Here is a 27,313-nt window from a genome sequence, read left to right on the forward strand (position 1 = left end):
TTGACAAAAAAAGCTTCCTTCTGATACAAGTCATCTGTCTGACATCAATTAGCTTAAATATTTTGCAATAGACCATGTCCTCCTTCTCCTTCTTCTTCCACCTTGATAGCTCCTTCATCCTTCGATTTCTCGGTCTCTCAAACTCTACCGGAAAATCTTCATGAGTAGGATGGAAATTCCTTTACTGCAAACGTCTGCCGTCTTCCTACTAGCCCTCTTGCACTTGTGTGCTTTTACTCCAGCAGGAAGCTTGAGTTTTAGCTATCCCACATTTCGAGACAGCGTTGATGAGAAGGATTTTGTTCGATCCGAATATTCACGCATATATTTAAAGGCCATCCAGGTGACTCCTGATGTTAGTAACGTGGGTTCGATCAAGAACCAAGCTGGAAGGTTTTTGTATAAAAAACCGTTCAAGTTGTGGGGGAAGGGCGAAGACGGTGATCGCAGAGTAGCATCTTTCAATTCTACCTTTGTGCTGAACATCACTCCCAAAACCAATCCAGGTGGTGAAGGATTGGCCTTTATCTTAACAGAAAGTCCCACTCTTCCTGACAACAGCGAGGGGAAATGGCTTGGAATTGTAAATGCAAAGTCAAACGGATCTGCTGAAGCTAAAATAGTGGCAGTAGAATTCGACACAAGAAAGAGCTACTCGGAAGATGTGGATGACAACCACGTGGGGTTGGACGTAAACAGCGTTTACTCGATTCAACAAGTGCCTTTGCTTGGCTATGGTGTTCATCTATCAAGCGAAACCAATTACACAGTGAGAATTGAGTATGACAGCCAGAACATCGCTGTCTTTGTTTCCCAGACCAATAAAACTAGGGAAGGAATGAATAATACTCCAGTTCTGGCTCACACCCTCGATCTCTCTGCCTATCTTTCGAGGGAGGCCTATGTGGGATTCTCAGCTTCCACGAGCAATAACACTCAGCTAAATTGCATCCTATCTTGGGACTTCCACTCGTCGCATATAGATGAAAATTCAAACCTGCTGTGGGTTTGGATTACGGTCCCAGTAGTAGTACTCCTTTTGGTAACTGGAGTTTGTTACTACTTTTTCAGGACAAGACAAGGTGCAAAGCAGGAGGCGCTTCCGAGGATTGAAGATGAGATTAAAACAACTTCCATGGCTCCAACAAAATTCAAACTGAAAGAACTTCAAGGAGCAACAGGCAGATTCAATCCCAAGAACAAGCTCGGAAAAGGTGGCTTTGGAACTGTCTATAAGGGACTCTTGGGAGACAAAGAGATGGCTGTCAAGCGAGTCTCAAAGGATTCACGTCAAGGCAAGCAAGAATTCATAGCAGAAGTCACCACAATTGGCAGCCTTCGTCACAAAAATCTGGTCAAACTAATTGGATGGTGCTACGAAAGCCATGAGCTTCTTATCGTCTATGAGTTCATGCCAAATGGAAGCCTAGACAGATTTGTATTCAGGGATGAGAGTTTTGGCACAGAGATAGGGAAACCAACACTGAGCTGGGAAAGAAGGCGCAGCATAATATTTGGAGTAGCTCAGGCGCTAGATTATCTTCACAATGGATGTGAGAAGCGAGTGCTTCACCGAGACATCAAAGCCAGCAATATCATGTTGGACTCAGATTTCAACGCGAGGCTGGGAGACTTTGGACTCGCTCGTACCATTCAGCACAGTAACTTGACTCACCACTCCACGAATGAGATTGCAGGAACACCAGGCTACATGGCTCCGGAGACATTTCTTATTGGAAGGGCTACTGTTGAGACGGATGTTTATGCATTTGGTGTTCTTATGCTAGAAGTTGTCTGCGGACGAAGGCCTGGTAATCAAAACAAGCAGAACAACTACAATAACAGCATAGTGTATTGCCTGTGGGATCTTTATAGCAGAGGAAGGATCCTTGATGCTGTTGACTCAAGAATGGATGGAGACATCGACAAGGTTGATATGGCATGCGTGTTGATGTTGGGGTTATCGTGTTGCCACCCTAACCCACATGAGAGGCCATCTATGAGAACTGTCCTTATGGTTCTTACAAGGGAAGCGGATCCGCCAGCTTTGCCCAAAGAAAGACCTGCTTTTGTGTGGCCAGCCATGCCTCCATCGTTCAAAGATGATACAGAATCTAATGTCGCTGGAGGCTAAATTACTTCACTAACAGAACTCAGTGGAAGATTACTAATATAGCCAAATCAGAAATCAAGAAAAGCCTTGGTGTTCTGGAAGTGTAATTTTGTAACAGAAATAATTTGGCTAGTCGCATTTTCTTACATTGTAAATATATATAGAAATATATGTCTATTGTTGTGTGTATATATTATGCTTGTTCATATGTATCGTAACACGCATGTTATTTAGTAACAGAAGTTTTACTGAAGCACTTGATTTACTCATAACCATCGCTTTAAGCTTCGTTCTTGTAATTAAATCAGCTTAGGAAAGGCCAAGGGCTTATTTCCCTGCAGGCCGTAGACAATGCTGCGTCTTATTCCAGGGCATTGGTTTCTTCCTCCCATATCAAATTCAACAGGTTTAGAATTCACTGATGTTTCGTTGTTATGTTACCTCAGAACAACCAAAGATGTTCGTGTTAGTATTTTAACCGGAAACTAATCAACCCTGGCAGCAAATCTCCGGTGATCCCATGAATAAAAAGCATTCAAAGTTAAAGAATTACTAGCACATCACTTCCATGGCTGAGGCTCCACAGAAATTCAAAATACAAAAGCCACATTTCTCAACTCATGCAGCATAAAAATAAGGAATTATTAAGTGGTCGTTGATTTCCGTTAATAAAGTTTGAATTTCGATACTTGGGTAGTAAATAAATTCAATGAAACTCATCTAACGAAAATCAAATGGAGCGGTGGTTTGTGTGTGAGTTTTTGTAAATGGAATTCTGCCTCGTTAATATTATTCCTAAATAGAATTCCTACTGCTACTGTTTACACGGTTGGCGGCGATTAGAAGGGTGGACTTCCATTGGTGCGGTTGATTACGAGTGGGCTTCATCAAAAGAATTTCATCAAAAGATTTTGCGATGCTAGTTAACTAGAAAATTCAGTCGAGAGTCCAAGCCCCTCTCCTTCTCCATCCTCACCATCAGGTTCTCCTTCGAAGGCAATGTCCCAAGCTCAAACATCACACGACCGCTCCCACTTCTTAATCTTATGATGTTTGGTGCATCTGCTACCCGCCCTTCTTATGTTGGTGGCTCGGGTTTTGCATTGTATCAACGGCCGTTTAAATGGATCGTAATGCAAACCGAAAAGAGTTCCCAAGTCGTTCAAATGTATTCTTCATTTTATTCTATGAATTTGTACTTGCTTTCGATATATACCGTGGTTGTACCAGCATACGAAGCTATAAGATCAGACAACAAAATGCAAATGAATGAAACACCAACGGAATCGTAAACCTCCGCCACCACCGCAACTACTTTTCTTGAATAAAAGAGAAGAATATTTGATTACAATGACACGGATCCAATTAAATTCCTCTTATATCGGAAATTTGGTTTCAAACGAAAAAAGTTGTGACAAATCGACATCTCAGACATGAATCCAATACTATCTTCACCCAACTACCAAACAATGCAGAAACCAACCCAAAAAAAAAAATTCTCAGACATTGTCAGCTTGCACTGTCAAGTCCTGTATTCCCAAATCATGGTACAAACCGTGCACATATTGAAGAGTGGGGCGATCGTCTATTCCTTTCTTCACCTGTTAGCATCATCGACTAAAATCAGACCCGTAAAGGTAGGATATCCCTATCGAAAATTGACTGCATCTACATGCACTTAGTACAGAAGTTATTTACAATAATTGTTACCTGTACTGAAATCGACCCAACAACATGACCAGGAACCAATTCCCAAAACCGTGCTTGTGAAACTTCAGATACATCTTCACGGGCAGTAATCTGACAAAAACATAATGTCAATACAATCATCAATAACTCGTTTGCTAACAAAACATTAGGATTGAGCCATGCTGCAGCAAATATAATATACCTGTCGCCAGCATTTGCTCAATGCTGAAGGTGGAACGTTCGGTGGTGCCATTTGGAGTAGAATACCACCACTCGCTCTAAATAATGGCATTACAAGCATAAAAACTGCAGCTGAAACTAATCCGAAACACAAAACCTCTGCATTCTGAACCCTACATAGTTGAAAACAGATATCAAATCAAGGCAAACAAAAGAGAAGAAAAATAGACAGAAAGCCAAGCATTATTTACTCACCCAATAGACAGAAACCAGGATGCCAATATCACCCCTGCACTGGGAAACAAATTTCCATATACCAGCTTCAGATAGAAGTTCACATGATAAATATATAATTACATAGGGTCTCGCCCGACTTATGTTGGCAATCTGGAACAGAACTTCTAATAAGAATAAACTGATTAAAGGTCTAGATTCAGTGTGGCAGTATAATCTTCGTATGCTGCCAGACGGACTGGCAAGACAATATTTATGTTGTTACATGTATTCAAAAAGGTAATTAGTGTGCTAAACAAAAAAAGATAACAAGGGGAGGATGTTGTACCTGCGAATTGAATCTGCAAGAACATGCAGGCAAACTGAGTGATTGTTCATATCTTCTGCATTTCTATAAACTGCATGATATATGGCCACCACATAAAACAAAAGTAAGGGAAGGAAACCAAAAAATATCATTCCCAATGCTCATACTCAAAAATAAATCCCTTAAAAGGGCAATGAGTCATTGATACAAAGTGCACATAGTAATCATATCCCACACATTTACCAATAGCATCCATTTTTGTTTTGTGATGATATGAAGGCACGAAATTAGGATGCACAAAGATCATAAAGGCTAAACCAAACACCAATGAATACACCAATACCAGTGGTCTCCAGAAAATACGACCAACATACCATGAAGCTAATATATGTGTAAGGAAAGTAACCGCACCATTCTGATGTGTCATGGAAAACTTTACTTTCCAACTGTTAGGCCAAAATCTTTCTACTACTCTTGTACTATTGCAATTATTTAGGTTGGGGCAAAAACAAGGATGATTTTTGTGGCCTTTGATGCCAAGTTTTAACTATGTTGCGCGCCAATGTATATGCTAAGTCCACTATCCTGAACTTTCAAAAGAATGCAAAAGAACAGTGACAATCTTTATAACTAGACTAACTGAGGCAATTTTTTATGTGAGTTAAGGGCAAGTCTCAGAAACAAATACCATGGTGAATTTCATAGATGGTCAAGACAATCACAAATGGTTCTCAATGCCAAAACATAACATACAGCTGAAAACTTACCAAGATTTACACGAGCATAATTTCTGAAGAACCAAACGCCAATAAGGTTCACCAGTAGATTTGTCACAGCTGAAACAATCAAGTAATGCCTACAACCATATAATTGGCAGACAACAAAATCCATCAGAATAAAAACTATAACCACAAAAGGACCAAAAGGGTAATCCTGGCCCAATTTATTAGATAAATACATAAGTATGAACGGAGTACCAAATTGTGAGATCACATTAAAATAAAATCATTATCTGATACCCTTGTCAGTCAACCCAGTTTAAGTCAGAGATACTTATTAAATATGTGAACCCACAAAACATTTGGTAAAGATACAGCAGATCTTTATAATGTGCCACAAGACAATATTAGAACTATACTTCAATGTTATACCAAACTTAACTTTCTCAGAATTAGTCTTAAATAGTAATTTCTTAGCAAGTCAGTGGACCACGCTAGGAGATTTTTAATAGACCACAAAGACAACCATCTGAAGACACATGAAATAATATAAACATATATAGAATATTTAGGAACAACAGTGAAAGCAAATGAAATAGTGAGATCCCAGAAGCAAAAAGTGTATATGCCAAAATAAAAAATATGGGGAAGAGCAAAGTTCCGTTGACACAATCACTGGAATCACTGGAAAAGGACCTTGAATTGTCGAATGTCAGATCATTGTAGTTTGCATAACCAACTTACTTGTGTTCAGATTCATCCTGTATGAATGCGTGAAGTGCTTCGACGGCCAATGAGAATGACATAAACAAAAGAAACAGCTGTCTACATGTGCAGCAGAATCAAAACAAAGTCCATATATTAGCCGAGAGGAAATATGAAAGAAACTAATCCAATACTATGATCAAATGAAAAGAAAAGGGATGGCAATCTCATCCAATGCAACAAGTTGAGATACATAAAAGATGTAACAAAAGTGAAAACATATATGGACATCAAGGTTACATCTAAAAGTGGCTATGGAAACAACCAAGTCAAATAAAAAATAATGGCACTTGGATTGCAAGTTTCCCAAGAAAATGTAAAATAATGGCACTCGGACTATTCTCAAATCAATGCCAAGTCCGTTGTAAGACACAAGTAATGTCCACAGGACACCAAAAATAAAAGAATCAAAGTGTCTCAAAATACTAATGCTACGCAAGCATCCTCACCTAAAAATAGAGAAATTGCATACGGAAAGCTTCCTAATTTATTAGGAAAAGCCGAAAGTGGGTAAAATTGCCATGATATGGGAAATGTGAGATACTTACAGCATTGGTAAAAGCAGACAAAACTTCTAGCCTTTTATACCTGATTAAACGAATAAAAGGAAGTCATTACATACACATTATTCTCAATCCAAATTATGCCCAAAGACATTAATACTCCAGCTCATCTTACTAACAATCTCACCCATAAGTGTAAATTCCATCCGGTTTCTTTCGAGAAGCCGCCATAGCGAACAATGAAAACGTTAATAAGCCACAACCAAAACTTAAATGAAAGGAATCCGACACCAAACCTGAAAACGAACCAAAACAACAATTCAACCAAAAGTCGAGCAATAACATCGCAAGTTTCATATAAATTTAGGCAATTAATGGCGATTTACGAACCTATACGTCCCGTGAAGAGTCCAATAAATAACTCCACTGTCGAATACGCCACATTAAGCGAAATCAACAAGAACAACCTCTTCATATACCGGTTTCCGGACCTCAAGATCCGAAACACCGATTCGAAAAGCACCAAAACCGACAACTTCTCGGCCGAAACGCTCCGGTCCCCGAAAAGCTTGTCACTTTCCTCCGTCAAATACTCCCCCGGCGGAACGTCTATACTCGACACGCTCCGGGAGAGAAACGGCGTGGCCTCGGAGTCGTTGAGATTGATGGAGACAGGCGTGTGCGGTGGTTCGCGGTACTGCTGGAACGAGGCTTGGCGGGAAAACGCCAATCTCCGATCGGTGGCGCCGAGTCCGAAATCGGCGCTCCATGGATTCTGGGTGGCTTTGAAGGAATTGGATTTGTCCATGAAGAATGATCAGGAGTCTGATTGGATCGAATGGTTAGGGTTTAGATTGAAAGGATCGAAGTCGGAGATTCATACTTACTCGGAAACCCTAATTTCCAATTAGGGCCAGGTGAAGACTGAAGGTCAAGTAAAACGACTTTTAGAGCAACTCCAGCCTATCAAAGATCGTGGGGCAACTTCCTATTGAATTCCCTCTCATGAACAATAACTGTCTTTAGACAATCTCTAATCAAGGGTTGATCGGATGGCTCGTTTTAGTCCTCTGGTCCTTCAAGATATTAATATTTTAATTAACAATACAAGGCCATATCTGCATCCATCTCCAACCGAGGGCCAAAGGTTCATAAGGCTCATTTTAGCCCTGTCACAAAAAACCGTATCCAACCGAGGGTCAAAGGGTCATAGAGCCAAACATAATTTATTATTTAAAAACTACAACTTAAATTCAAATCCAACGGCTAAGTGACATCAGCTAGCCGTTGGATTTGAATTTTTTTTTGCTATAAATAGGATTCAATCTATTTCAATTCAATCTCTTTCAATTCAATCTTTTTCAATTCAAGTTTGCAATGAATTCCAACTTTGGATCATCTTCGGATTCCAACTGGGAGTCCTCATCCAATTCCAAATTGAAAGCAAAATGGGCACAAATGAGACGAGAAGATGAGGAGTCTGATGAAGAAGTTCAAGTAAAGCACAACAAACAAAACAGAGCAGCAGCCATGGTTGCAGCCATGGTGTGTCAGCCAACTGAGAAACAACCTCAATGGGGTGCTTCTGTTGATGGTCGCTCTTACAAACAACAAAACAGAGCGATGGCGCATGCCAATCTGAGGAGCAACTACTTCAACCCCAATTCAGTGTACACAGAAGAGGATTTCAGACGTCTCTTCCAGATGAGACGTCATGTCTTCGAGCTTTTACTTCGTGATGTTCAGCAGGTCAATCCATACTTTCAACAAAAGCGAGACAGAGCAGGCCACCCCGGTTTCTCACCTCATCAGAAGGTTACTGTTGCACTCCGAATGATGGCCTATGGCTCCCCAGCTGATTCGATGGATGAAACCCATGGTATGTCTAAGTCTACATGCCTTTATACTCTTGAATAATTTTGTGACACAATTGTTCAGGTTTACAAAGACGAATACCTCCACGAGCCAAATCAAGAAAATCTGAATCAGCTCCTTGCAAAGATGAAAATCGTGGGTTTCCAAGCATGATAGGGTCATTAGACTGCATGCGTTGGGATTGGAAGAATTGTCTCACCGGATGGCAAGAAGGCTTTAGCGGAAGGTCGAGAAAGCCAAATATTGTGTTAGAGGCGGTTGCCTCATATGACACATGGATCTGGCATGTTTTCTTTGGAGTCCCTCGATCCCAAAATGATATTACGGTTCTTGGGCGTTCAACCCTCTTCAATAACTTGACGGAAGGTAAAGCACCTCAACTTGACTACTACATCAACAACCGTCAATACTATATGGGTTATTACTTGGCAAATGGCATCTACCCAAAGTGGGCGAGAAGGGCTCGTGCAAAAATATATGATGGGCCTAATTTGCCTTTCAATCCAAGAACTGGTAGTATCTCTATAAATGAGTACATGAGGCGCTATAGAATGATATGTTCTCGTGCCACAAATAAGTACCTACAACAGGATCTTGTTGCACATCTTTGGCCCAAAAGAAGCATGGAGTAGGCGTTTAAGTTTTATGTTGTTAAATGTTTTTAAAAATGTTGTTTAAGTTTCATGTTGTTAAATGTTTTTTTTTATGTTATATAATTTGTTTGTTGGTTAATGTTATTAATGTTGTTTCATATTGTTTAATGTTGTTTCATGTTACTTAATTTAATTTAATGTTGTATAATGGCTTAGGAAGTTATAGGGAAAAAATATAATTTAAAAAAAAATATGAAACAAATTTTGTGAAATAGAAGTTATAGGAAAAAAATATAATTTAAAAAAAATGTGAAATAAATTTTGTGAAATAGAAAAATAAAACAAATTTTGTGAAATAGAAGTTATTTGAAAAAATGGAATTTAAAAGAAATATGAAACAAATTTTGTAAAATAAAAGTTATAGGAAAAAAATAGAATTTAAAAAAATATATGAAAAATAGAAGTTATAGGAAAAATTTTTGTAAATAAAAAATAATAATAAAACTGTAAAATAAAAAACATTAATTCTGTCAGTTATAACCGACAGGATTAATGTTTTCTTCTGGCCAGCCCCGGGCTGCAGCCAGCTCTCTAGCCTTTTGGCCCTTTCAAATTCTGTGGGGCCCTCTCAGATTCCAAGAACCCTCTGGCCTAACCCTCAGTTGGGGACATTTTCAGCTTATTTTCAACCCTCTGGACCCTTCGGTTGGAGATGACTTTAATGAATACTAGTTACCTTTTGCATCTCCATCCCTAACTAAATAGTCATGGCAATAGGCAATAAAACAGTAGTATTTTTTATTTTATAAAATAATACAAAATAATTTTATTTGTAATTTCAAATAAGATTTTTAATCGTTCTCGTTGCGCTACATGTCATTATCCGAAAAGACAATTTTTGGTGATAGATTCCGATAAGATTTTTAACCAATCACGTTGCGCTACGTGTCGCAATCTGTTTACAATCTTTGAGGATATATTTCAATCAAAATTTTAATGAATGACGGCATGCTACGTGGCATTATCTACAACCGAATCCTTTCTTTTTCCTCTATATAACCCACTATCCATCCTAAGAAATCACACACCAAAATCAAAATTTCTATCATTATTCATAATTTATGCTACCTTCTTACAATGTCTTCTTCAAGGATGTTGTGGAAAATCGATGAGCAAGAGAAAGAATTGTTTAAGCAATAGGAATTAATGTTCAATCTCCAGGTGGGCGAAAATGAGATGGAAAAGGAAGAAGATGAGGAACGTAGAAAGAGAGATGACGAAGCAAGAAACCAAAGAGCCTCACATTCCCGTCGAGTCATCCAAGCTGTGACTCAGATCTTCAAGCCTAACCGTTCCTCAAACATTGATAGAAGCGGGCATGTAACATCCCACGTCGCCCAGGGGAGTGGATCATGTAAGCCTTATATGTATATTCTTATCTCGACCTAACACGAGGCCTTTTGGGGTCTCACTGGCTTTGGAGTTCATTGGAACTCCGAAGTTAAGCGAGTTTGCGTGAGAGCAAACCTAGGATGGGTGACCCACTGGGAAGTTCTCGTGTGAGTTCCCAGAAACAAAATCGTAAGGGCGTGGTCGGGGTCCAAAGTGGACAATATCGTGCTACGGCGGAGTCGAGCCCGGGATGTGGTGGACCCCAGGTCGAGATGTGATAAGGCAACAACGAAGTATGGATTTCTTGGGGATTATTTTGTCTGTAACAGTGCATTCCCTAATACATACTTTAGGCGTCGTTTTAGAATGGAACGACATTTGTTCAACAAAATCATGATTGATGTTTGCAAGCATGATTCTTACTTTATGCAAAAGAAAGATACGTTTGGTGTTATGGGTCTCCTTCCTGAGCAAAAAATTACTACTGCCTTGCGGATGCTTGCATATAGAGCATCTGCAAACCAAGTGGATGAGATAGCGAGGATGGGAAAATTAACCATTCTTGAGTCCCTAATGAGGTTTTACTCCGCAATCGAATCTATCTACACCACAGAGTACCTCCGGAGACCTACTAAGATGGACTTGCAAAGGCTTCTGAAGAAGGGCGAGATGCGAGGGTTTTTTGGGATGATTAGAAGTATCGACTATATGCACTGGACCTGGAAAAAATGTCCAAGTGCATGGTAAGGAGCTTATGGCGACAGAAAATGAGCAAAAAGTATCATTTAGGAAGCGATGGCATCATTTGATACATGGATTTAGCAGGCTTTTTTCGGTGCTCTAGGAGCTCAAAATGACCTTAATGTCCCTGTCCAATCCCCAATGTTCAACGATGTCCTACAAAGAAAAGCACTAAGAGTCACGTACTAGGTCAACGGACATAAGTACCACAGGCCATACTACCTAGCCAACGACATTTACCCAAGGTGGTCATCGTTTGTCAAAGCAGTGCCACGTCAACAAAGTGCAAAGGAAAAACACTTTGCAAGCTATCAAGAGAGGTGTAGGAAGGATGTGAAGTGTTGTTTTGGTATCCTCTAAGCTCGTTGGGCGATTGTCAGGGTGCTGCTAGAATGTTTTATTTAGGGTCGCTTCGATCCATCATGATAACATGCATCATTCTTCATAACATGATTGTGGAAGATGAGTATGATTATGATGTCATTGATGAATATGAGCCAGACACGATAAACAATTCCAGAACACAAATATATTGTGCTCATGACGCCATCGAAGAACCCGTGCAACACGAGCCATTACAAAAGGATGGACGTTACAATGAAAGGCTCATTCAATGATATACTTCACTTCAGGACTCATGTATTCACAATGCTTGGAAAATTGACTTGATAGAGCACCAATGGGAATTGAAACAAGCTCAAGAAACTTAAGTTCATTTAGTGTGTTTGTTTTTATTTAGTGTGTTTGTTTTTATTTGGTGTGTTTATTTAATTTTATTTGGTGTGTTTTTTAAGTTCATTTAGTGAGTTTTTTTTTTTTTATTTGGTATGTTTGTAATTTTATTTGGTATGTTTATGTAATTTTATTTGGTGTGTTTATATCCTTTAAATAAAGATTCTCTTAATTTAAATAAAGTACCCAATTAAATAATTATACTCTTAGTTTAAATAAAGTACTAAATTCAATAAATTGGAAACAACATAAAGTACTCTATTCAATAAATAAGAAATTACAACCCAAAGGGATTGGAAAATTATGGAGTCCGATTAAAAACAAATTCCCTAGTCCCTTGTGAATGGAAAATCATCACCTAACCAATTTGTGGTGCTATGACCATCTTTTCTTGCTCTCGCTTCTTTCTTCTTTAAGCTCTTCCCTTTCTTACCTAAGTAACTCTCTTTCTTTCTCATTAGCTTGAAATAATCTCTCAGCAGCTGCAGCAGGTTCATCTTCGAAGTATTTTTCCCTTCCAATATTTTTCTATTGGAGCTTCCCTAATTCCTTTTATCGAGCATAATGATGCGAATCGGGCTTTAATGAGTTCTAATATGCAAGATGCAGCTTTTGCCTCATCTCTAGCCTTATCAGCCTCAACTTTAGCCATTTCCCGCGCCAAAGTCAATTCACCTTGGCAAGCAAGTTCTTCCATATATTTTGCATAATCATTCTTCGATGCACTCCCTTTTCTCCTTGAAGCCTTCTTACCTTGAGGCCTAATTGAATAACGAGTTGACCGCGAGTCATGATTAGGCGTCGAGTGTAGAGGGGTGCTGTTCATGACAACTTCTGGACCAACATGCACAACTCTTAATTTAGGACAATCTTTGACAATATTCCAACATTCCCACTAGGTGAATGATTTGTTTGTGTTTTTGGTTTTGGCATTATACCAAGCTTGTGCTTGAAGTGTCTACAGAATGCCGGTGAAGAAATAATTATAATCAAAGTAGCTAATGTAAATTTGGGTATGGTACAAACAAATAAATAATATATTGTTACCTGATCAGCGAAATTTTCCCCATTTCGAATATTACCACTAGCTTGTGCCGAGGCGTCTCTCCAAAGACTAAACGATTGGCTAAGTATTCTCCAACTACTGGACATCGATTCTTTGGTTCTTTTCCCACCAATTTTCTCAAGAAAAAGGGTATGAATAAAACTCCACATTTCTCGCAACTACATCTCATTACCCGTAATCGGATCATGAGTAACTTCAACCCAGTTAGAACACAACGTAACATTTTCAATAAGTGTCTAATTCATACTTGCATCATTAGTCATTTTGTTGGAAACCAATTGGATTGAAACTTTGAGAGAAAGATTGGAATGTGGTTGAAAGTATTTGAGAAAATATGAAATTGTAGTGTAAGGTAGAAGATAATGAGAATGTATTTATAGAAAAGTAAAATCAATTTTTTTTTTTAATTTAAAAAAAAATTCGGATTTTTTATTAATTTTTAACATTTTTTTTATTAACTTAATTAATTTCTACCGTTGGATTAAAAAAAATTAAAATCCAACTCTCCAGATTGTGCCATGTGGCACAACGGTAATATATCTAATTCTTTTTTTTTTCTTTTTTTTTAAAGGCAAATAACGTGAACCGTTGATCTCAAATCCAACAGTTGATATTGTGCCACGTCATCTAGCCGTTTGCGGAAGGTTTGAAATTTTTTTTTACCATTGGAAATCCAACGGTCCAGAAAAAGTATCCGTTGAAATCCAATAGACAAGAATGTGCCATGTGCCCCACCAATGGTAACATTTCAGACTTCTGGACTAAAAAGTTGTCGGTGATGCGCACGTGTGTGACATGCAGACACAAATTTTTTTATAACGTGGATGACATCATCATGACGTCAGCCATGCATCATTTGGCCTCAGACTCTCGGGCTAGCGATTCGAGCCCGCCCTCTCACTGGGCCCCTTTCAGCCCAATCGCCTGCATGAGCTGGAGCTAGGAGAAGGAGGCAATTGGATGAAATGGCTACCGATCCACTGGGCTATCACCCATGGTGGAGTTGCTCTTAGGTTGAAGAATTTGACTTGTTCAAAGTATGTGGGGTCTGAGTTTTTGTGGAATTTGTCTGATGTCTTATTTGTGATCTTGGTCTACGTGAGAGAATTAGATGGTCTTGGTTGTGATTTTTTATTAAATTTGGGACACCAAATTTTTTTAATTAAATTTGAAAACTAAATGATGTAGTTGTTAATGATTGGATTAATACTTAAGTATTGATTAATGTGTTTATTTTATATTGGTAACACATTATTTGATTTGTAAATTTAGTTTAAAAATTTAGTCTCCTCGTAGCATTATCCTTAATTTTTTTTTTTTTTTTTTGTTTTGGAAAACTACGAGCATGTTTGGTACTCTACTTGAATTCAACTTTTTAAACTCAAAAACAATTTTCAAGTTTTAGCCCTCAAAAACTTGTTTGATAGGATTATTTTCAAAAACTGAATTCAAGATTAACTCAAAAATATAGTTTATTCCCTAAAAACACAAAAGGTGAGTTTTTAAAGTTTTTAAATTTAATATCACTCATTTCTTTTCTCTCCCTTCTCCCCTTTCACTCCAAATCTATCTCTATCTCTATCTCTTTTCTTATTTCTCTCTCCCCCTTTTTTTTTTTTTTTTTTTTTTTTTGACCTTTTTTCATCTCTCCTTTAATTCGCTATCTTCAATATCTCGGTTCTTTCTCTCACTCATCTTCCTCTCTATCTCCTCCGATCCTCTCTTTTCTTTCTCTTTCATCCAATCATGTCTTATTTTCTTTCCTCTTCTCTCCTCTTTCTCTCTCAACCCCCTCTTTTTGGATCTATTTCTCCAATTTAAGTTGTAAGGTTTAAAAATTTTAAATCGCATACCAAACAAGTTTTTGAGTCTTAAATAAAATTGTTTTCAAGAAAAATTCTTAAAAAATGTTTTGAGAAATTATAAAAAATTTAAATAGGATACCAAACAAGCCCTACATTATCCTTAAATTTGTGGTTTGACTTTTGGAACTATTTGTGAAGTTCAACTTGTTGATTTCTTTAGCATTGGATCATAACTTAGGTTTGTTTAGCAGTGGATAATAACTTAGGTTGTTGATATGTTTAGCAATGGAAAATAACTTACGTTGATGTTGATTTTTTCTAATATGTCCTGAATACGGGACACTTTAAAAAAGCTAAAAATGAAAACTTTTCACCATTTGTATAATAGTATTTAAAACTACCACCTGTTTTGAGCACAAGAAAAATATCACACATTGTTGGGAATCTAGTTAGCATGTATTAATCTTTTGAGCTAATTAGAAAATGCACCGTGAACTTTTGGTTCACCTTAATAAGGGACTCGACCTTTCAATTTTTCTGTATATTACCACCTATTAATTAATGATTAACGGGCAACTAATTCATTCAACAAAGTCTAAAAAGACATCGTATAAAATCATGTTGGCGGACATAAGGCCCTGAAACTAGGAAAAAAAAAACAACTCAAGACGCCCCTTATGCATGCATAGCACGAGTAAAGGTTGTCATCTGCGGCAATCGCAAACAAATGCAAAACATACTGAAAATGACATCAACCAAATTTACTAAGTTTCAAAACCCTCCCAAAAAGAAGGGGTAAGATGATTCATCGCCTTGAAAACCAGTATCGACCATCCAAATCACAGACCAAAAACCCCTAAATCTGAGGTTTCTTGTACAATGTACTTTGAGTTGGCTGACATCAATTTCCAGTTAAGAAATGAGAGAATTCTTCAATGCGACTGTAACACCACCTAGTGTTACAATTTACAGTACACATAGTATAACACTTATTTGAAACGCGTACTTGTGAACGCTGCACATACTGTCACACCGAAAAATTCTTCAATGCGGAACCTTGATTATCACCTGAAAATAAATAAATCTTTGTTCCGAAATCAACATCAGTTGAAGAAAAATTTTCATTGATTTTTGAATCTCTGTTCAAGCTTTATACAGTTTGGTTCTCTACAGGAGAAGTGGGCATTTTGAGACAGAACTCCAGAACTATGCACATCTACCAACCGTACGGCTGAATAATTTGACATTATGCAGAATCCAAGTAGTAGAGCCAACATCCAATCTCCATCGGAACAGTGAGTTCTGGAGTTGGCAAAGATATATCGGCTCCATTTTTCTAGGAAGATACACTCCCCACGTCACCGATGTGCTTAAAAGTTTCAGCTCCAATTTTCAGACACCAACTGGGTTCTGCAACTGGCAAGCAACAAGATTATGAAAATCCAAAATGTGGATTCATCATTCATAACCGAAAGTAAAAAATATTGAATTTTGATAACAACACTTGAACAAACATATAGATGAAGACTATTTTAAGGGCATTGTAGACAGAGATAACGGACTGACCCGTTACTCAATACATTAGTGTTACAAACATCATACTTGTAGGTGGGCAAGGAATGCCAAAGATAAAGATATAATCACTCACCTTCTTGTCATGACTGTAGATGATAATCTAAAGTATAGGCATGACTGTCAGAGGGACTTGTGCCGGGCCTGAAAACAAACACCAAACATACAATATCAATAAGGATATATTCGATATTGGAAAGCATTCAACAGAAATCAAATTTGAACAGCTCAAAAATGCATAATTCAAATTTTAGAAGTGGCTGAATTGTTTTTATCCTTAAAATGCACTTGTTTCAGCATGGGAGTTGCGTTATTCTTTTCTAATTGGAAGATCATATTAACTGAACCTACCTTTTGTTAATGGTACCATAGTGGAACTTGATCTTTCCGGTCCTTACATCTTCAACATACTGCAGCCACAAGAGATAAGAAACTGTGATATAAGATAAATGTCTAGAAGAAATCAAATATATGTTAGCATCTGAAAGACGTCCATACCAATTTTAAGGTAACAACCATTGACGAAAAAGACAGAGAATCAAAAGGTATCTCATCAAGTGCAAAAAGCCGGCATTCTGACGATTCTGGACCTGGTGAAAAATGGGGTGTCTTGAGCCTTGCTAAGAAAATTACATAAGTCTGCTCCAAAAAACACAAGAAGCAAAAACATCTTTATCAAGTGCACAGGAATTTGTTCATCTTTGAGGAAAAAGGTAAACAAAAGAGAAGTTTCTTGCTTACCTGGCCAATGAGTGGGATGTCCAACTGAGCAAAAGGCGACAGCACCTCCACATCGGCACATGCTTCTTCCCGGGTTTCCCTGATGGCTCCTTCTGCAGCTGATTCCCCAATTTCCATGTAACCTGCAGGGAGAGTCCTAAATGACAACACCCAACAATTAAAACTATGATATACATCAAAGATACAATATAGTACATTCATCGCTATGAAAAGTTGCCACTTTATTCATTTACAAACATACCAAAGGCCATATGATGGTTGAATCTTCCTTTTGCAAAGTAGGATCCTGTTATCATGCTCAATCAGACAACCCACAACCTGTAAACATCAGTTGAACAATACGTAAATTAATGTCACATTTGAAATAAAACAATTCCTCCTAATATGCATAGTACATATCATAAAAAGGACTAAACTTAGAGGACAAACAAAATCCTGTGTCCATAGGCTCTGGAACTTCAAACTCAAAACTGAGCACATAACATTTGTAAAGCTTCCTCCTTTTCAAATTCAACCATAGCATCTATTCTACATGTGCAATTACAGAAACTGACTCCAGGTGATGAAAAGAAGAAAAAAGTGAGCAGGACCAACTGATGAGTAGTACAAGCAGAGTTACATTAGAGGAAATTGGAGCATTGGGTTTGGATGAGGCTTTGAGGTGGGCATTAGGGTTTAGGATTGGCAAGGCTGTGAGATGGGGGTTGTACTAACCTCCAATTACTCTTACTAATAAATAAATGTATGTGAGAGTGAACAGATGTGTCGGTATGTGAAGGCACACATGCATAGCAAATCTATTAGACAGAAAATCCTAAAATGTATTTGCTGGGGAAAAGAACCAGGGTAGCCTTTCGGATTATCCAATCTGGTTTGACTCTAATACAACAGGTGAAGAAATAACACAGTTAAACTTATTTTTCATTACCATCAAAATCAGATTTTGGAATCAACAAAAACTTCTACGAAACAGTAAAGTGAAAAATTCCCAAATGCTACAAAGTTTGTTATAACCTGAAAAACTTAAGATCATTTTTTCATGGATTGGCACATGCACAACTCAATAATTCAATTGAAAAATAAACTCTAACTTGAATAGTATACCATTTTCGGGTTCTCATAGGCAATCCTCTCACAAACTGTGCAAATAGCTCGTATCTTCTCCTCACCGTTGGGTATCTCATGCTTTGTTGGACCACCACACAACTGGCAGAAATTAATCTTACGAGCATTGCCCTTCATAGGAATAGAAAATAAATTTGTAAAGAAAGTATGAATCAATAAACAAAAAGAAAATTTAGACAAGTAAACATGAAACGATCACTTTGGCTTGTAATCTATAATATATAACATCGAGTATTTGTTGTAGAAAACATAGATGATGACTTGTTAAAGCTTAAGCAAATGGGAAAAGCTGCAATCTTTATACACCCCACTTTGATTCCATAACTTATTTACTTGGTACAATCCATTGTCCTTATCCATTGTCCTTATGAGCCATGTCTACCAATTTTTCTTGCAAATACTACAAATGAAGCCAAAGGGATGCCAAAAGAAACTTCTAATTACCCAATATACTCAAATCAAGAGGTCAACCAAATCTGTCCTCGATTGTAAACTAGATATAAACATTTGGTTTAGTTTCAAATTTTCAACAGCTAACAAAAACCCACAACGCCAGCATCAAACCAACCAAAACTCACCAGAACCCACCAAATAAATTGAACATCCAAACCCAAAATCCATATCAAACCCAACATTCAAGGAAAAAAAAAGAGGCAAAAAAGAAAACAGAGGCTTACAGCAGACTGAACCGCAGCTGAAGAAGAAGGGGCACCTGGGTTCGACCCAGAAGGAGCCGACGACATGCTGAGAGCTCCGAAACGATGGCGGCGAGTGGAGGACGACCAAGTGGCGGTGGCTGTGGGCAATAATGTTGAGGAAGAAGACGAATAAGATAATAAAGGGTTGGAGGAGGTGGAGGTAGAGAGGAAGGAGAGGCTACCACTTGTAGTAGAACTACTAGTACAAGTATTAGAATATGGCTTCCAGCGATGAGAAACGAAGCCTGACGAACAACCCAAGATCTGTCTGGTTTTTAGCATTATTTTTTGACCAGAAGATTATCAAAACCCAATAGCTTCAATCAACCCCAAGTTACAGAGAGTGGGGTTAGAAACGAGATTACAACAATACCAATATCCTTTTTCTTTTCTTTTTTTTCTTTTTTATTCTTTGCACTTCTAGTGTAAACATTTTCACCCTTCAAAAAGCCCCACTGAGAGCAAGTCCATCGTGTGCTCCAGCCCGAGGGACAGGCGCAAGAACAAGGCTATATAGCCTTAGTGATGAAGCCCAGCGTGTGCTGGCGAGCAAGCCCGAGCAGACCCGAGCGAGAGGCCCTGCAATTCGTGTCGACACGAGCGCCCGAAGGCAATGTGACGTGGACTGACGTCAGGACGACGTCAGCCATAATATAAAATTAATAAAAATAATACATTAATAAATTGATAAAAAATTTTAAAAATGTAAAACTCGACAGGCTTCGAACTCAACGGCTCTCGCCAGAGTTCGTCGCCGAGGCTGATGATACACCCACAGATAAATGGGAGAGATCCAGTCCCTCCTCCACCGCAGCTGCCGCCGCACCCCACACCACCTTCGCCTCCACGCACTCGCGATCCCCCTCCTTCCACTCGTGCGCCCAGATCGTACGATTTGGGATTTGTTTTTGGGGGTACTGATACGGTCCAGGGTCAGCAGCAGAAGCCACAGCAGACCTTTATGCTGCCACCTGCACCGATTCGGCAAATCCAAGGTCCGAGTAATTATGGTCAAGCAGGTAGAGGTGGTGCCTATCACTATCAGGGTGATGCTGTTCCCTATGCTCCGGGACCGTATCAGTACCCCCAGGACCCGTATTCACAAGGTGGTTATCCCCCGTATCCCAGCAACTACATGCCGTATCCTCCAGCTCCAACGGGTGGTTCTCAATGGTACCAAGGAGGACAGTATCAGCAGAATGAGAATGCTACTAGTAGTGCAGGGTCTTCGAGACAGATGGGTCAGCCCAGTCAGGGGCGCGGAGCTCAAGGTCGCGGTGTTCAAACGAGCAGAGGTCGCGGCGGACGACAGCAGGGCCAGGGGCGTATTCACAATATTTCCCTGCAGGATGCTCAGAACAACCCGGACTTGATAATGGGTACGTTAAACATTCTTGGTTATTTTGCTAGAGTCTTAATTGATTGTGGAGCTACACATTCCGTTATTTCTCATACATTTGCTCAAGTAACGCAACCTCGCCCCACACCTCTAGGGTACGATTTAGAATTCGCTATGCCTAAAGGAGAGAGATGTGTTGTAGATTGTATGTACCCAGGATGTCCAGTGGTAGTAGAAGGTGTGGTTATGCCCGCCGATCTTATCCCGTTAGATATTGTCGATTTTGATGTGATTTTGGGCAACGATTGGTTGCACTTCTATCGTGCCAACATTGATTGTTACGGGAAAGTAGTTACGTTTCACCGTCCTGGATTACCTGAGGTTACTTTTGTGGGTGAGCAGAGTGGGGTAAGACATGGTGTTATTTCGGCTTTGCGAGCGAAGAAGTTGTTGACTAAAGGTTGTCAGGGGTATCTAGCTCATGTGGTGCTAGAGGAGACCGTTCCTAGCAGAATTGAGGATGTGAGAGTGGTTAGACATTTCCCTGATGTTTTTCCTGAAGATTTACCTGGTTTACCCCCAGATCGAGATGTGGAGTTCAATGTTGAGTTGCTTCCAGGTACAAATCCTATTTCTTTAACTCCTTATCGTATGGCTCCCGCTGAGTTAAGGGAATTGAAGGTTCAGTTACAGGAATTAGTGGATAAGGGATTTATTCAGCCTAGTACTTCACCTTGGGGCGCTCCAGTGTTGTTTGTGAAAAAGAAAGATGGGACTTTGAGGCTGTGTATCGACTACAGACAATTGAATCGGGTGACGATTAAAAACCGTTATCCATTGCCTCGTATCGACGATTTGTTTGATCAGCTGAGAGGTGCTTGTGTATTTTCTAAGATAGACTTGAGGTCTGGGTACTATCAGCTGAAGATCAGTAGGGATGATGTTCCTAAGACGGCGTTCAGGACTCGTTACGGTCATTACGAGTTTCTGGTTATGCCATATGGGTTGACGAATGCACCAGCAGCTTTTATGGATTTAATGAACCGGGTATTTCAGCCTTACCTGGATAGATTTGTCATTGTCTTCATTGACGATATTCTGGTGTATTCTAAATCCAAAGCGGAGCATGTCCGACATCTTACTTTGGTGTTGAAAAGGTTGAGGGAACACCAATTGTATGCTAAGTTTAGTAAGTTCCAGTTCTGGTTAGATCAAGTCGCATTTTTGGGGCACATCATTTCTGCTCAAGGTATTCTTGTTGATCCTCAGAAGGTTGCAGCTGTGGAGAGTTGGGAACAACCACGAACCGTCACTGAGGTGAGAAGTTTCATTGGTTTGGCGGGATATTATCGGAGATTCGTTAAGGATTTTTCGGTAATTGCCTTGCCACTGACGAGGTTAACAAGGAAAGACGTTAAGTTCGAGTGGAATGATAAGTGTGAACAGAGTTTCCAGCAGTTGAAGCATTGTCTTACTAATGCACCTGTTTTGGCACTCCCGGAATATAGTGGTGATTTCGAGGTTTATAGCGATGCTTCCTTGAATGGTCTGGGATGTGTATTGATGCAGCATGGTAGGGTGATTGCTTATGCTTCGCGGCAGTTGAAAACCCATGAGATGAATTACCCTACACATGATTTGGAGTTAGCTGCTATTATCTTTGCGTTGAAGTTGTGGAGACACTATCTTTACGGAGAGAAGTGTAGGATCTTCACAGATCACAAGAGTCTTCAGTATCTCTTCACCCAGAAGGAACTCAATCTTCGTCAACGGAGGTGGTTGGAGTTGCTCAGCGATTACGATTGCACGATTGATTATCACCCTGGTCGTGCGAACGTAGTGGCCGATGCACTTAGCAGGAAGTCACATGGCCGTATCAATGCGTTGTACGCTAGTCGTATTCCTCTTTTGGTGGACTTGCGTGCTACGGGAGTAAGACTAGAAGCAGAAGATCGAGAAGTGGCATTACTTGCTAATTTTCAAGTTAGGCCAATCTTGGTGGATCGGGTGCTTGAAGCTCAGGTAGCTGATGAACAGATTCAAGAACTAATTCGAGCTCGAGATCAAGGAAGGAGGCGAGATCTCAGAGTTCGTGATTCTGATGGCATGTTGATGTTAGAGGGTAGAATGTTCGTGCTTAGTAATGTGGAATTGAAGAAGGAAATTCTCGATGAAGCTCATATCTCGGCTTATGCCATGCACCCAGGGGCAACTAAAATGTATCATACCATTCGACCATTTTACTATTGGCCGGGTATAAAAAGGGAGATAGCTGAGTATGTGAGCAGGTGTACTGTTTGTCAGCAGGTTAAAGCAGAAAGAAAGAAGCCGTTTGGATTGTTGCAGCCGCTTCCCGTTCCAGAGTGGAAATGGGAAAATATCACTATGGATTTTGTGTACAAGTTGCCGCGTACACATAATGGCTTTGATGGCATTTGGGTGATCGTTGATCGGCTCACTAAATCGGCGCATTTCATTCCAGTGAGAGAGAAGTACTCTTTGAGCCGGTTAGCGGAATTGTTTATCTCAAAGGTTGTGAAATACCATGGTGTCCCTGTAAGTATCGTCTCAGATCGTGATCCACGGTTCACATCGAAGTTTTGGGTAGCTTTTCAGGAAGCTTTGGGTACGAGACTACTTTACAGTACGGCATATCATCCACAGACGGACGGACAGTCCGAGAGAACTATTCAGACCTTGGAAGATATGCTACGAGCATCAGTGTTACAGTTCAGTGATGCTTGGCACCAGCGGTTAGATTTGATGGAATTTGCTTACAACAACAGTTTCCATTCGAGTATTGGCATGGCGCCATTTGAGGCTTTGTATGGTAGATCTTGTCGCACTCCGTTATGTTGGTCGGAGGTTGGCGAAAGAGTTTTAGTAGGTCCGGAGATTGTCGAGGAGACAACTCAAAATGTTCAGGTAATTAGGTCTAACCTGAAAGCAGCTCAGGACAGGCAGAAAAGTTTAGCAGATCGACATGCTACGGACAGAACGTATGAGGTCGGAGATTGGGTATTTCTGAAGCTTTCACCGTGGAGAGGTGTTGTGCGGTTTGGAAAGAAGGGGAAGTTGAGTCCCAGGTACATCGGACCGTACCTAGTCACAGAAAGAGTTGGTGAGGTAACTTACAGGTTGGAGTTGCCACCGGAGTTGGCTAAAGTGCATAACGTTTTTCACGTGTCTATGCTCCGACATTATGTTGCCGATCCGTTGCATGTGATACCTCCTCAACCGTTAGAGATAAATCCAGATTTGACGTACGATGAGGAACCGTTAACGATCTTAGATTGGAAAGATAAGGTTCTGAGGAACAAGACGGTGAATTTGGTGAAAGTTCTGTGGAGGAATCACTCGGTTGAAGAAGCGACATGGGAGACAGAAAATAGGATGAGGGATTTGTATCCTAGATTGTTTTTCGATTACTAGGGGTTAAATGAGGTTGTTTTGAATTTCGGGACGAAATTCTATTAAGGAGGGTAGGTTGTAACATCCCGTCCTGAAACTAACGAAACGTACATTGAAATTACAATTTTACCCCTAATCTATTCGTTTACGTGTATATTTGTGTTGTGTGGGTGGTGGGACCACACACAATCATACATTTTCTTTTTCTCCCGGGATTCCCTCCCTCATTCCCTCACTCTGTCTTTCTCTCTCTCTCTCTCTCTCTTTCCCCGATCTCCATTATTCTTCTTCTTCCTCTACACACGGACACACATACAAGCATACCCAAATCTTCACCAAACAAGAAACCAATTACACCATTGAACTCGTGAGGTTGTGAGGAGCACAACCATACCAATTCCAGGTAAGAATTCGAAAGTTTTCACGTCGTTTCAACAATGGCCGATTTGAAACACTGTTCATGCAAACCTAAACTAGTGTGTTTTTGGAATTTCTAAGCTTGTAGATGTGTTTGTGAGGTCCCAAGGAGCCTCGGAGTGGTTCGTTGGGTGAATTTGGACGTTGGGAAGGCTAGGTTCGAAGTTGGCCGAACTTTGAAGTTGTGGACAGGTATGATCTAGCAATTTTTAGGCCTTAAAACTAGTCTAACGTGATTCTACTAGTCCTAAGCTTCATTTCGGTATAAAGAACGTGAAATTTGGTTGAAAAACGAAGGAGAAAACAAAGTTAGAAAATTTCCCAGTTTTCCGGCGCCGTCGCCGGCGCCGGAGTCTCGCCGGAGAAGACAAGGGAATATTCCGTTAAGTCTAACGGAATATTCCTAACGACAGTGACGGAATCTGGTTAGATTTAACGGAATATTCCTGACGGCGTCAGTTGATGCCGTCAGTGTGCAGTGCACGTGGCCGCGCATGGGGGCGCGTAGGGCCGTGCCTTGGCCGGCGCGTGGGGGCGCGTGCGTGGTCCAAAAATTTTTTCTAAAAATATGTGTGTGATCCTGAGGTTGTGTAGGTCACGTTGGTATATTCAATTGTCCAATTTGAGCAATGTATGAGAAGTTATTACGAGAAGTTGCTTAGGTGCTTTTAAATTAATGTTTTTGTAACTTTGTCGCGTATAGGTGATTCGTTTTCCGAGGACGAACGTTCACACTCGAGGCAAGGGGGCTACGACCCTTCTAATTATCAGTGAGTGGGCTTTTGTTTTCCGTATATACCTATATACATTTATATTCCCAGAAATTAAATAGAAAAGGTTATTTGTTTCATGCCATGCATCATATGAATGACGTTTACGCATTATCACATGCATTGGTAGTGGCATACATATATATAAATGTGTATTTGGTGCTGTGGACGCACAGGTAAGTGCCAGGTAAGCGGTATTCATATGGTTATGCATTCCTGTTTATTATGCAATCGTAGTTTGAAATGCTTAGAGAGCTCATAATCTGCACCACCGGTGTTAGTGCTCCCGCCCAGGGCCAGGGCATAGTCCTTTACGTGATGTTCACCCGCACCACACGCTCGCCTTGGATCCAAGTTAGGTGCAAGTCTTGTCGTGCAGACCACATTAGGTGGTTCCGACTCGTAGGTGACCCGCGATTATTCGCATAGTCTTCACGTGATCGTAGCACTAGAGCGTATATATTACACCCAGTCATGTCGTACAGACCACGTTAGGTGGCTCCGACTTGTGTGCAGATTCAGATATTGAGTTGAGATTGGAGCTCTATATGCAGCGGTACATGTCACGTTAGGTGACTCCCGGCTGCCATATTATATGTTATTGATGTGAATTACGCTTGAGCATTTATATTTGATTATGAGATTCTGTTGTGGCATATTCTCGAGCATGAATGGCATATCATGGAGCATGATTGACATATCTATACATACGTATATATGTTCATTTTCTGGGAAGTATACAGGTTTTACGGCGAGGGGTTAGAATGTGTTTTGCTAAAGAGTTTTCAAAGAACTTTGTTTTTGCCCACTCACGCTTTTGTTTTTGCGCCCCTCCAGGTTCTAGTGGTCTAGAAGGTTCGGTGGTTTTTCGCAGAGGGCGTCCCGACATTTCTGACAGACACTCACCATTGTAGGGTCACCTTCGGGTGTAATTATGTCGTATCTTTTCCTTTGGACTGTTGTAGACTTGCTCTGAATTGTGTCTCACATACACTAGTACTTTGTATGCTATTAGGTTTTTATTTATTCGTACTTTATTATTACTATCTTAATAGCTTCCGCACGCGCACATGGCTACGTCACCTTCGAGTGACGGCCAGCATGCCCTGATCTCGGTCGGGGTGTGTCATCTGATGTGATGATTGTTTGAGTATTTACACACTCAAGAGGGAGTGTTGCAGTCATATTTAGTATATGAATATGATTGTGTAAATTCTAGTGGATCTAGGAATATCTCTTATATTCTTATTAGGAGCTGATTACCTATTAAGAGTTGTAATCCTAAAAGGGTAAGGATTTTACCTATCTTACTCCTATAAATAAAGGCACAATGAGATGATACAAAACATACCTCACAATTAAATCTCTCTTCTCTCTCTCTTTCTTATTGCCACTGGCCTCCCTCTCTTTATTCCCTTATAATAGCTCAATTAAATAGGCCTGCAAGCAAAACTATTAATAAAATGACAAAAAAGAATTGATATTCGCTAGTGTAAAAAATATATCATAAGTAAGCATATGTGTTCAAATATGAACGACTGAAAAACTGACCCGTCTCATCCCATCACATAAACATTGCACCAAACAACAGATGGAACAGAGGTAAGTTAGTCATTTAATATTTTTGTTCCATTCGCCATGCGCTTACCAAACACAGAATGGAATAACCGTCTTGTTACATCCTGCGCATACCAAACATAACACGAAACCTTCGTTTCGTCCTGTCTGCGTACCAAACGGTACCCCAAGGAACCCCGCAGTTAGGCATGATATACTAAGCCACCATGGCTGTTGTGTTAATATAAAATTATGGCTCGTTTGGATGTGCTTTTAAAATGATTCAAAACACTTTTGGTGAAAATATTTTTGAAAACAATCTTTAGTAAAAATAGTAGTAAATCTTAGAAAAACACCTAAAGTGCTTCTTGAAAGAAGCGCATAACTGGTGCTTCTTGTAAAAAGCACTTAAATACTTTTGGAACCCAAAAACATTTTCTCTAAAAGCACTATCAGTCATTTTAAAAGCACATCCAAACAAACCCTTAATCACATTAATTAGGATGAAAATTATGGTTTAACATTTCTTGAAGCCAAACAATTTGCCGCTCAAACCGGTGGTCAATGGTAGCTATAGTACAATTACACGTGTCAACCACGAGGAAATTATATTCAAACATGAAACCTGAACTGCCTAACTTTTGACTTGTGGCCAGGCATCCCACGTGACACGTTTGAAAAAGTTCTTGGGCATAAACCTCCTAATCAACTATTTAACAATGTATTACCGGATTAATTCTATTATCATCTGTATGTCCTCATCAAGAGCGGTAAACAGCCTGCAACTTTAAGGTACAAACAATCACAGATCCATCACGGATATGCTAAAGTTATAAAGAATTGGAAGAAATTAAACAAAAACAACGAACAAGATCAAATAGGAAATGGAGCGTGCATGGGAAAAAAAATGGTGTTCGATTATCATTTCGCAGGTTATTTAGAAAGATATTGAAAGAATAAGCAAGACTG

General features: G+C 39.7%; 3 protein-coding genes and 1 pseudogene across 5 annotated transcripts; 2 read left to right on the top strand and 2 right to left on the bottom strand.

Annotated features, from left to right (window-relative positions):
• Positions 1–2,382, top strand: LOC137712061 (putative L-type lectin-domain containing receptor kinase S.5 pseudogene; annotated as a pseudogene). Its single transcript, XR_015955614.1, has one exon. The product of XR_015955614.1 is annotated as a putative L-type lectin-domain containing receptor kinase S.5 pseudogene (transcript).
• Positions 2,383–3,379: 997 nt separating this feature from the next.
• Positions 3,380–7,487, bottom strand: LOC137712947 (Cation efflux family protein). Its single transcript, XM_068452155.2, has 10 exons — positions 6,901–7,487; positions 6,698–6,806; positions 6,556–6,595; positions 5,987–6,063; positions 5,291–5,379; positions 4,545–4,614; positions 4,238–4,276; positions 4,005–4,155; positions 3,824–3,913; positions 3,380–3,714 (listed from the first exon to the last, which is right to left on the bottom strand). The coding sequence occupies exons 1-10, from the start codon at positions 7,316–7,318 to the stop codon at positions 3,613–3,615; spliced, it is 1,185 nt and encodes a 394-aa protein (XP_068308256.1). The 5' UTR covers positions 7,319–7,487; the 3' UTR covers positions 3,380–3,612.
• Positions 7,488–8,133: 646 nt separating this feature from the next.
• On the top strand, positions 8,134–16,152 carry LOC137712105 (uncharacterized). The gene is made up of 3 exons (XM_068451248.2): positions 8,134–8,389; positions 8,449–8,833; positions 15,873–16,152. The coding sequence occupies exons 1-3, from the start codon at positions 8,134–8,136 to the stop codon at positions 16,150–16,152; spliced, it is 921 nt and encodes a 306-aa protein (XP_068307349.2).
• LOC137713460 (nudix hydrolase 23, chloroplastic) lies at positions 15,822–19,345 on the bottom strand. Of its 2 annotated transcripts, none has more exons than XM_068452758.2 (8): positions 18,830–19,345; positions 18,132–18,263; positions 17,269–17,345; positions 17,028–17,163; positions 16,785–16,925; positions 16,638–16,696; positions 16,363–16,430; positions 15,822–16,130 (listed from the first exon to the last, which is right to left on the bottom strand). In XM_068452758.2, exons 1-7 carry the CDS (start codon positions 19,130–19,132, stop codon positions 16,370–16,372), a joined length of 909 nt encoding a protein of 302 aa, XP_068308859.2. In that variant the 5' UTR covers positions 19,133–19,345; the 3' UTR covers positions 15,822–16,130; positions 16,363–16,369. The 2 variants fall into 2 exon arrangements, with proteins under 2 accessions (XP_068308859.2, XP_068308860.2); XM_068452759.2 differs by having other exon boundaries at positions 15,822–16,124; positions 18,830–19,264.
• Positions 19,346–27,313: the final 7,968 nt, after the last annotated feature.

Source organism: Pyrus communis, chromosome 14 (assembly GCF_041283825.1).
Source record: "Pyrus communis isolate YQ-2024b chromosome 14, ASM4128382v1, whole genome shotgun sequence".
Lineage (NCBI taxonomy): Eukaryota > Viridiplantae > Streptophyta > Magnoliopsida > Rosales > Rosaceae > Pyrus > Pyrus communis.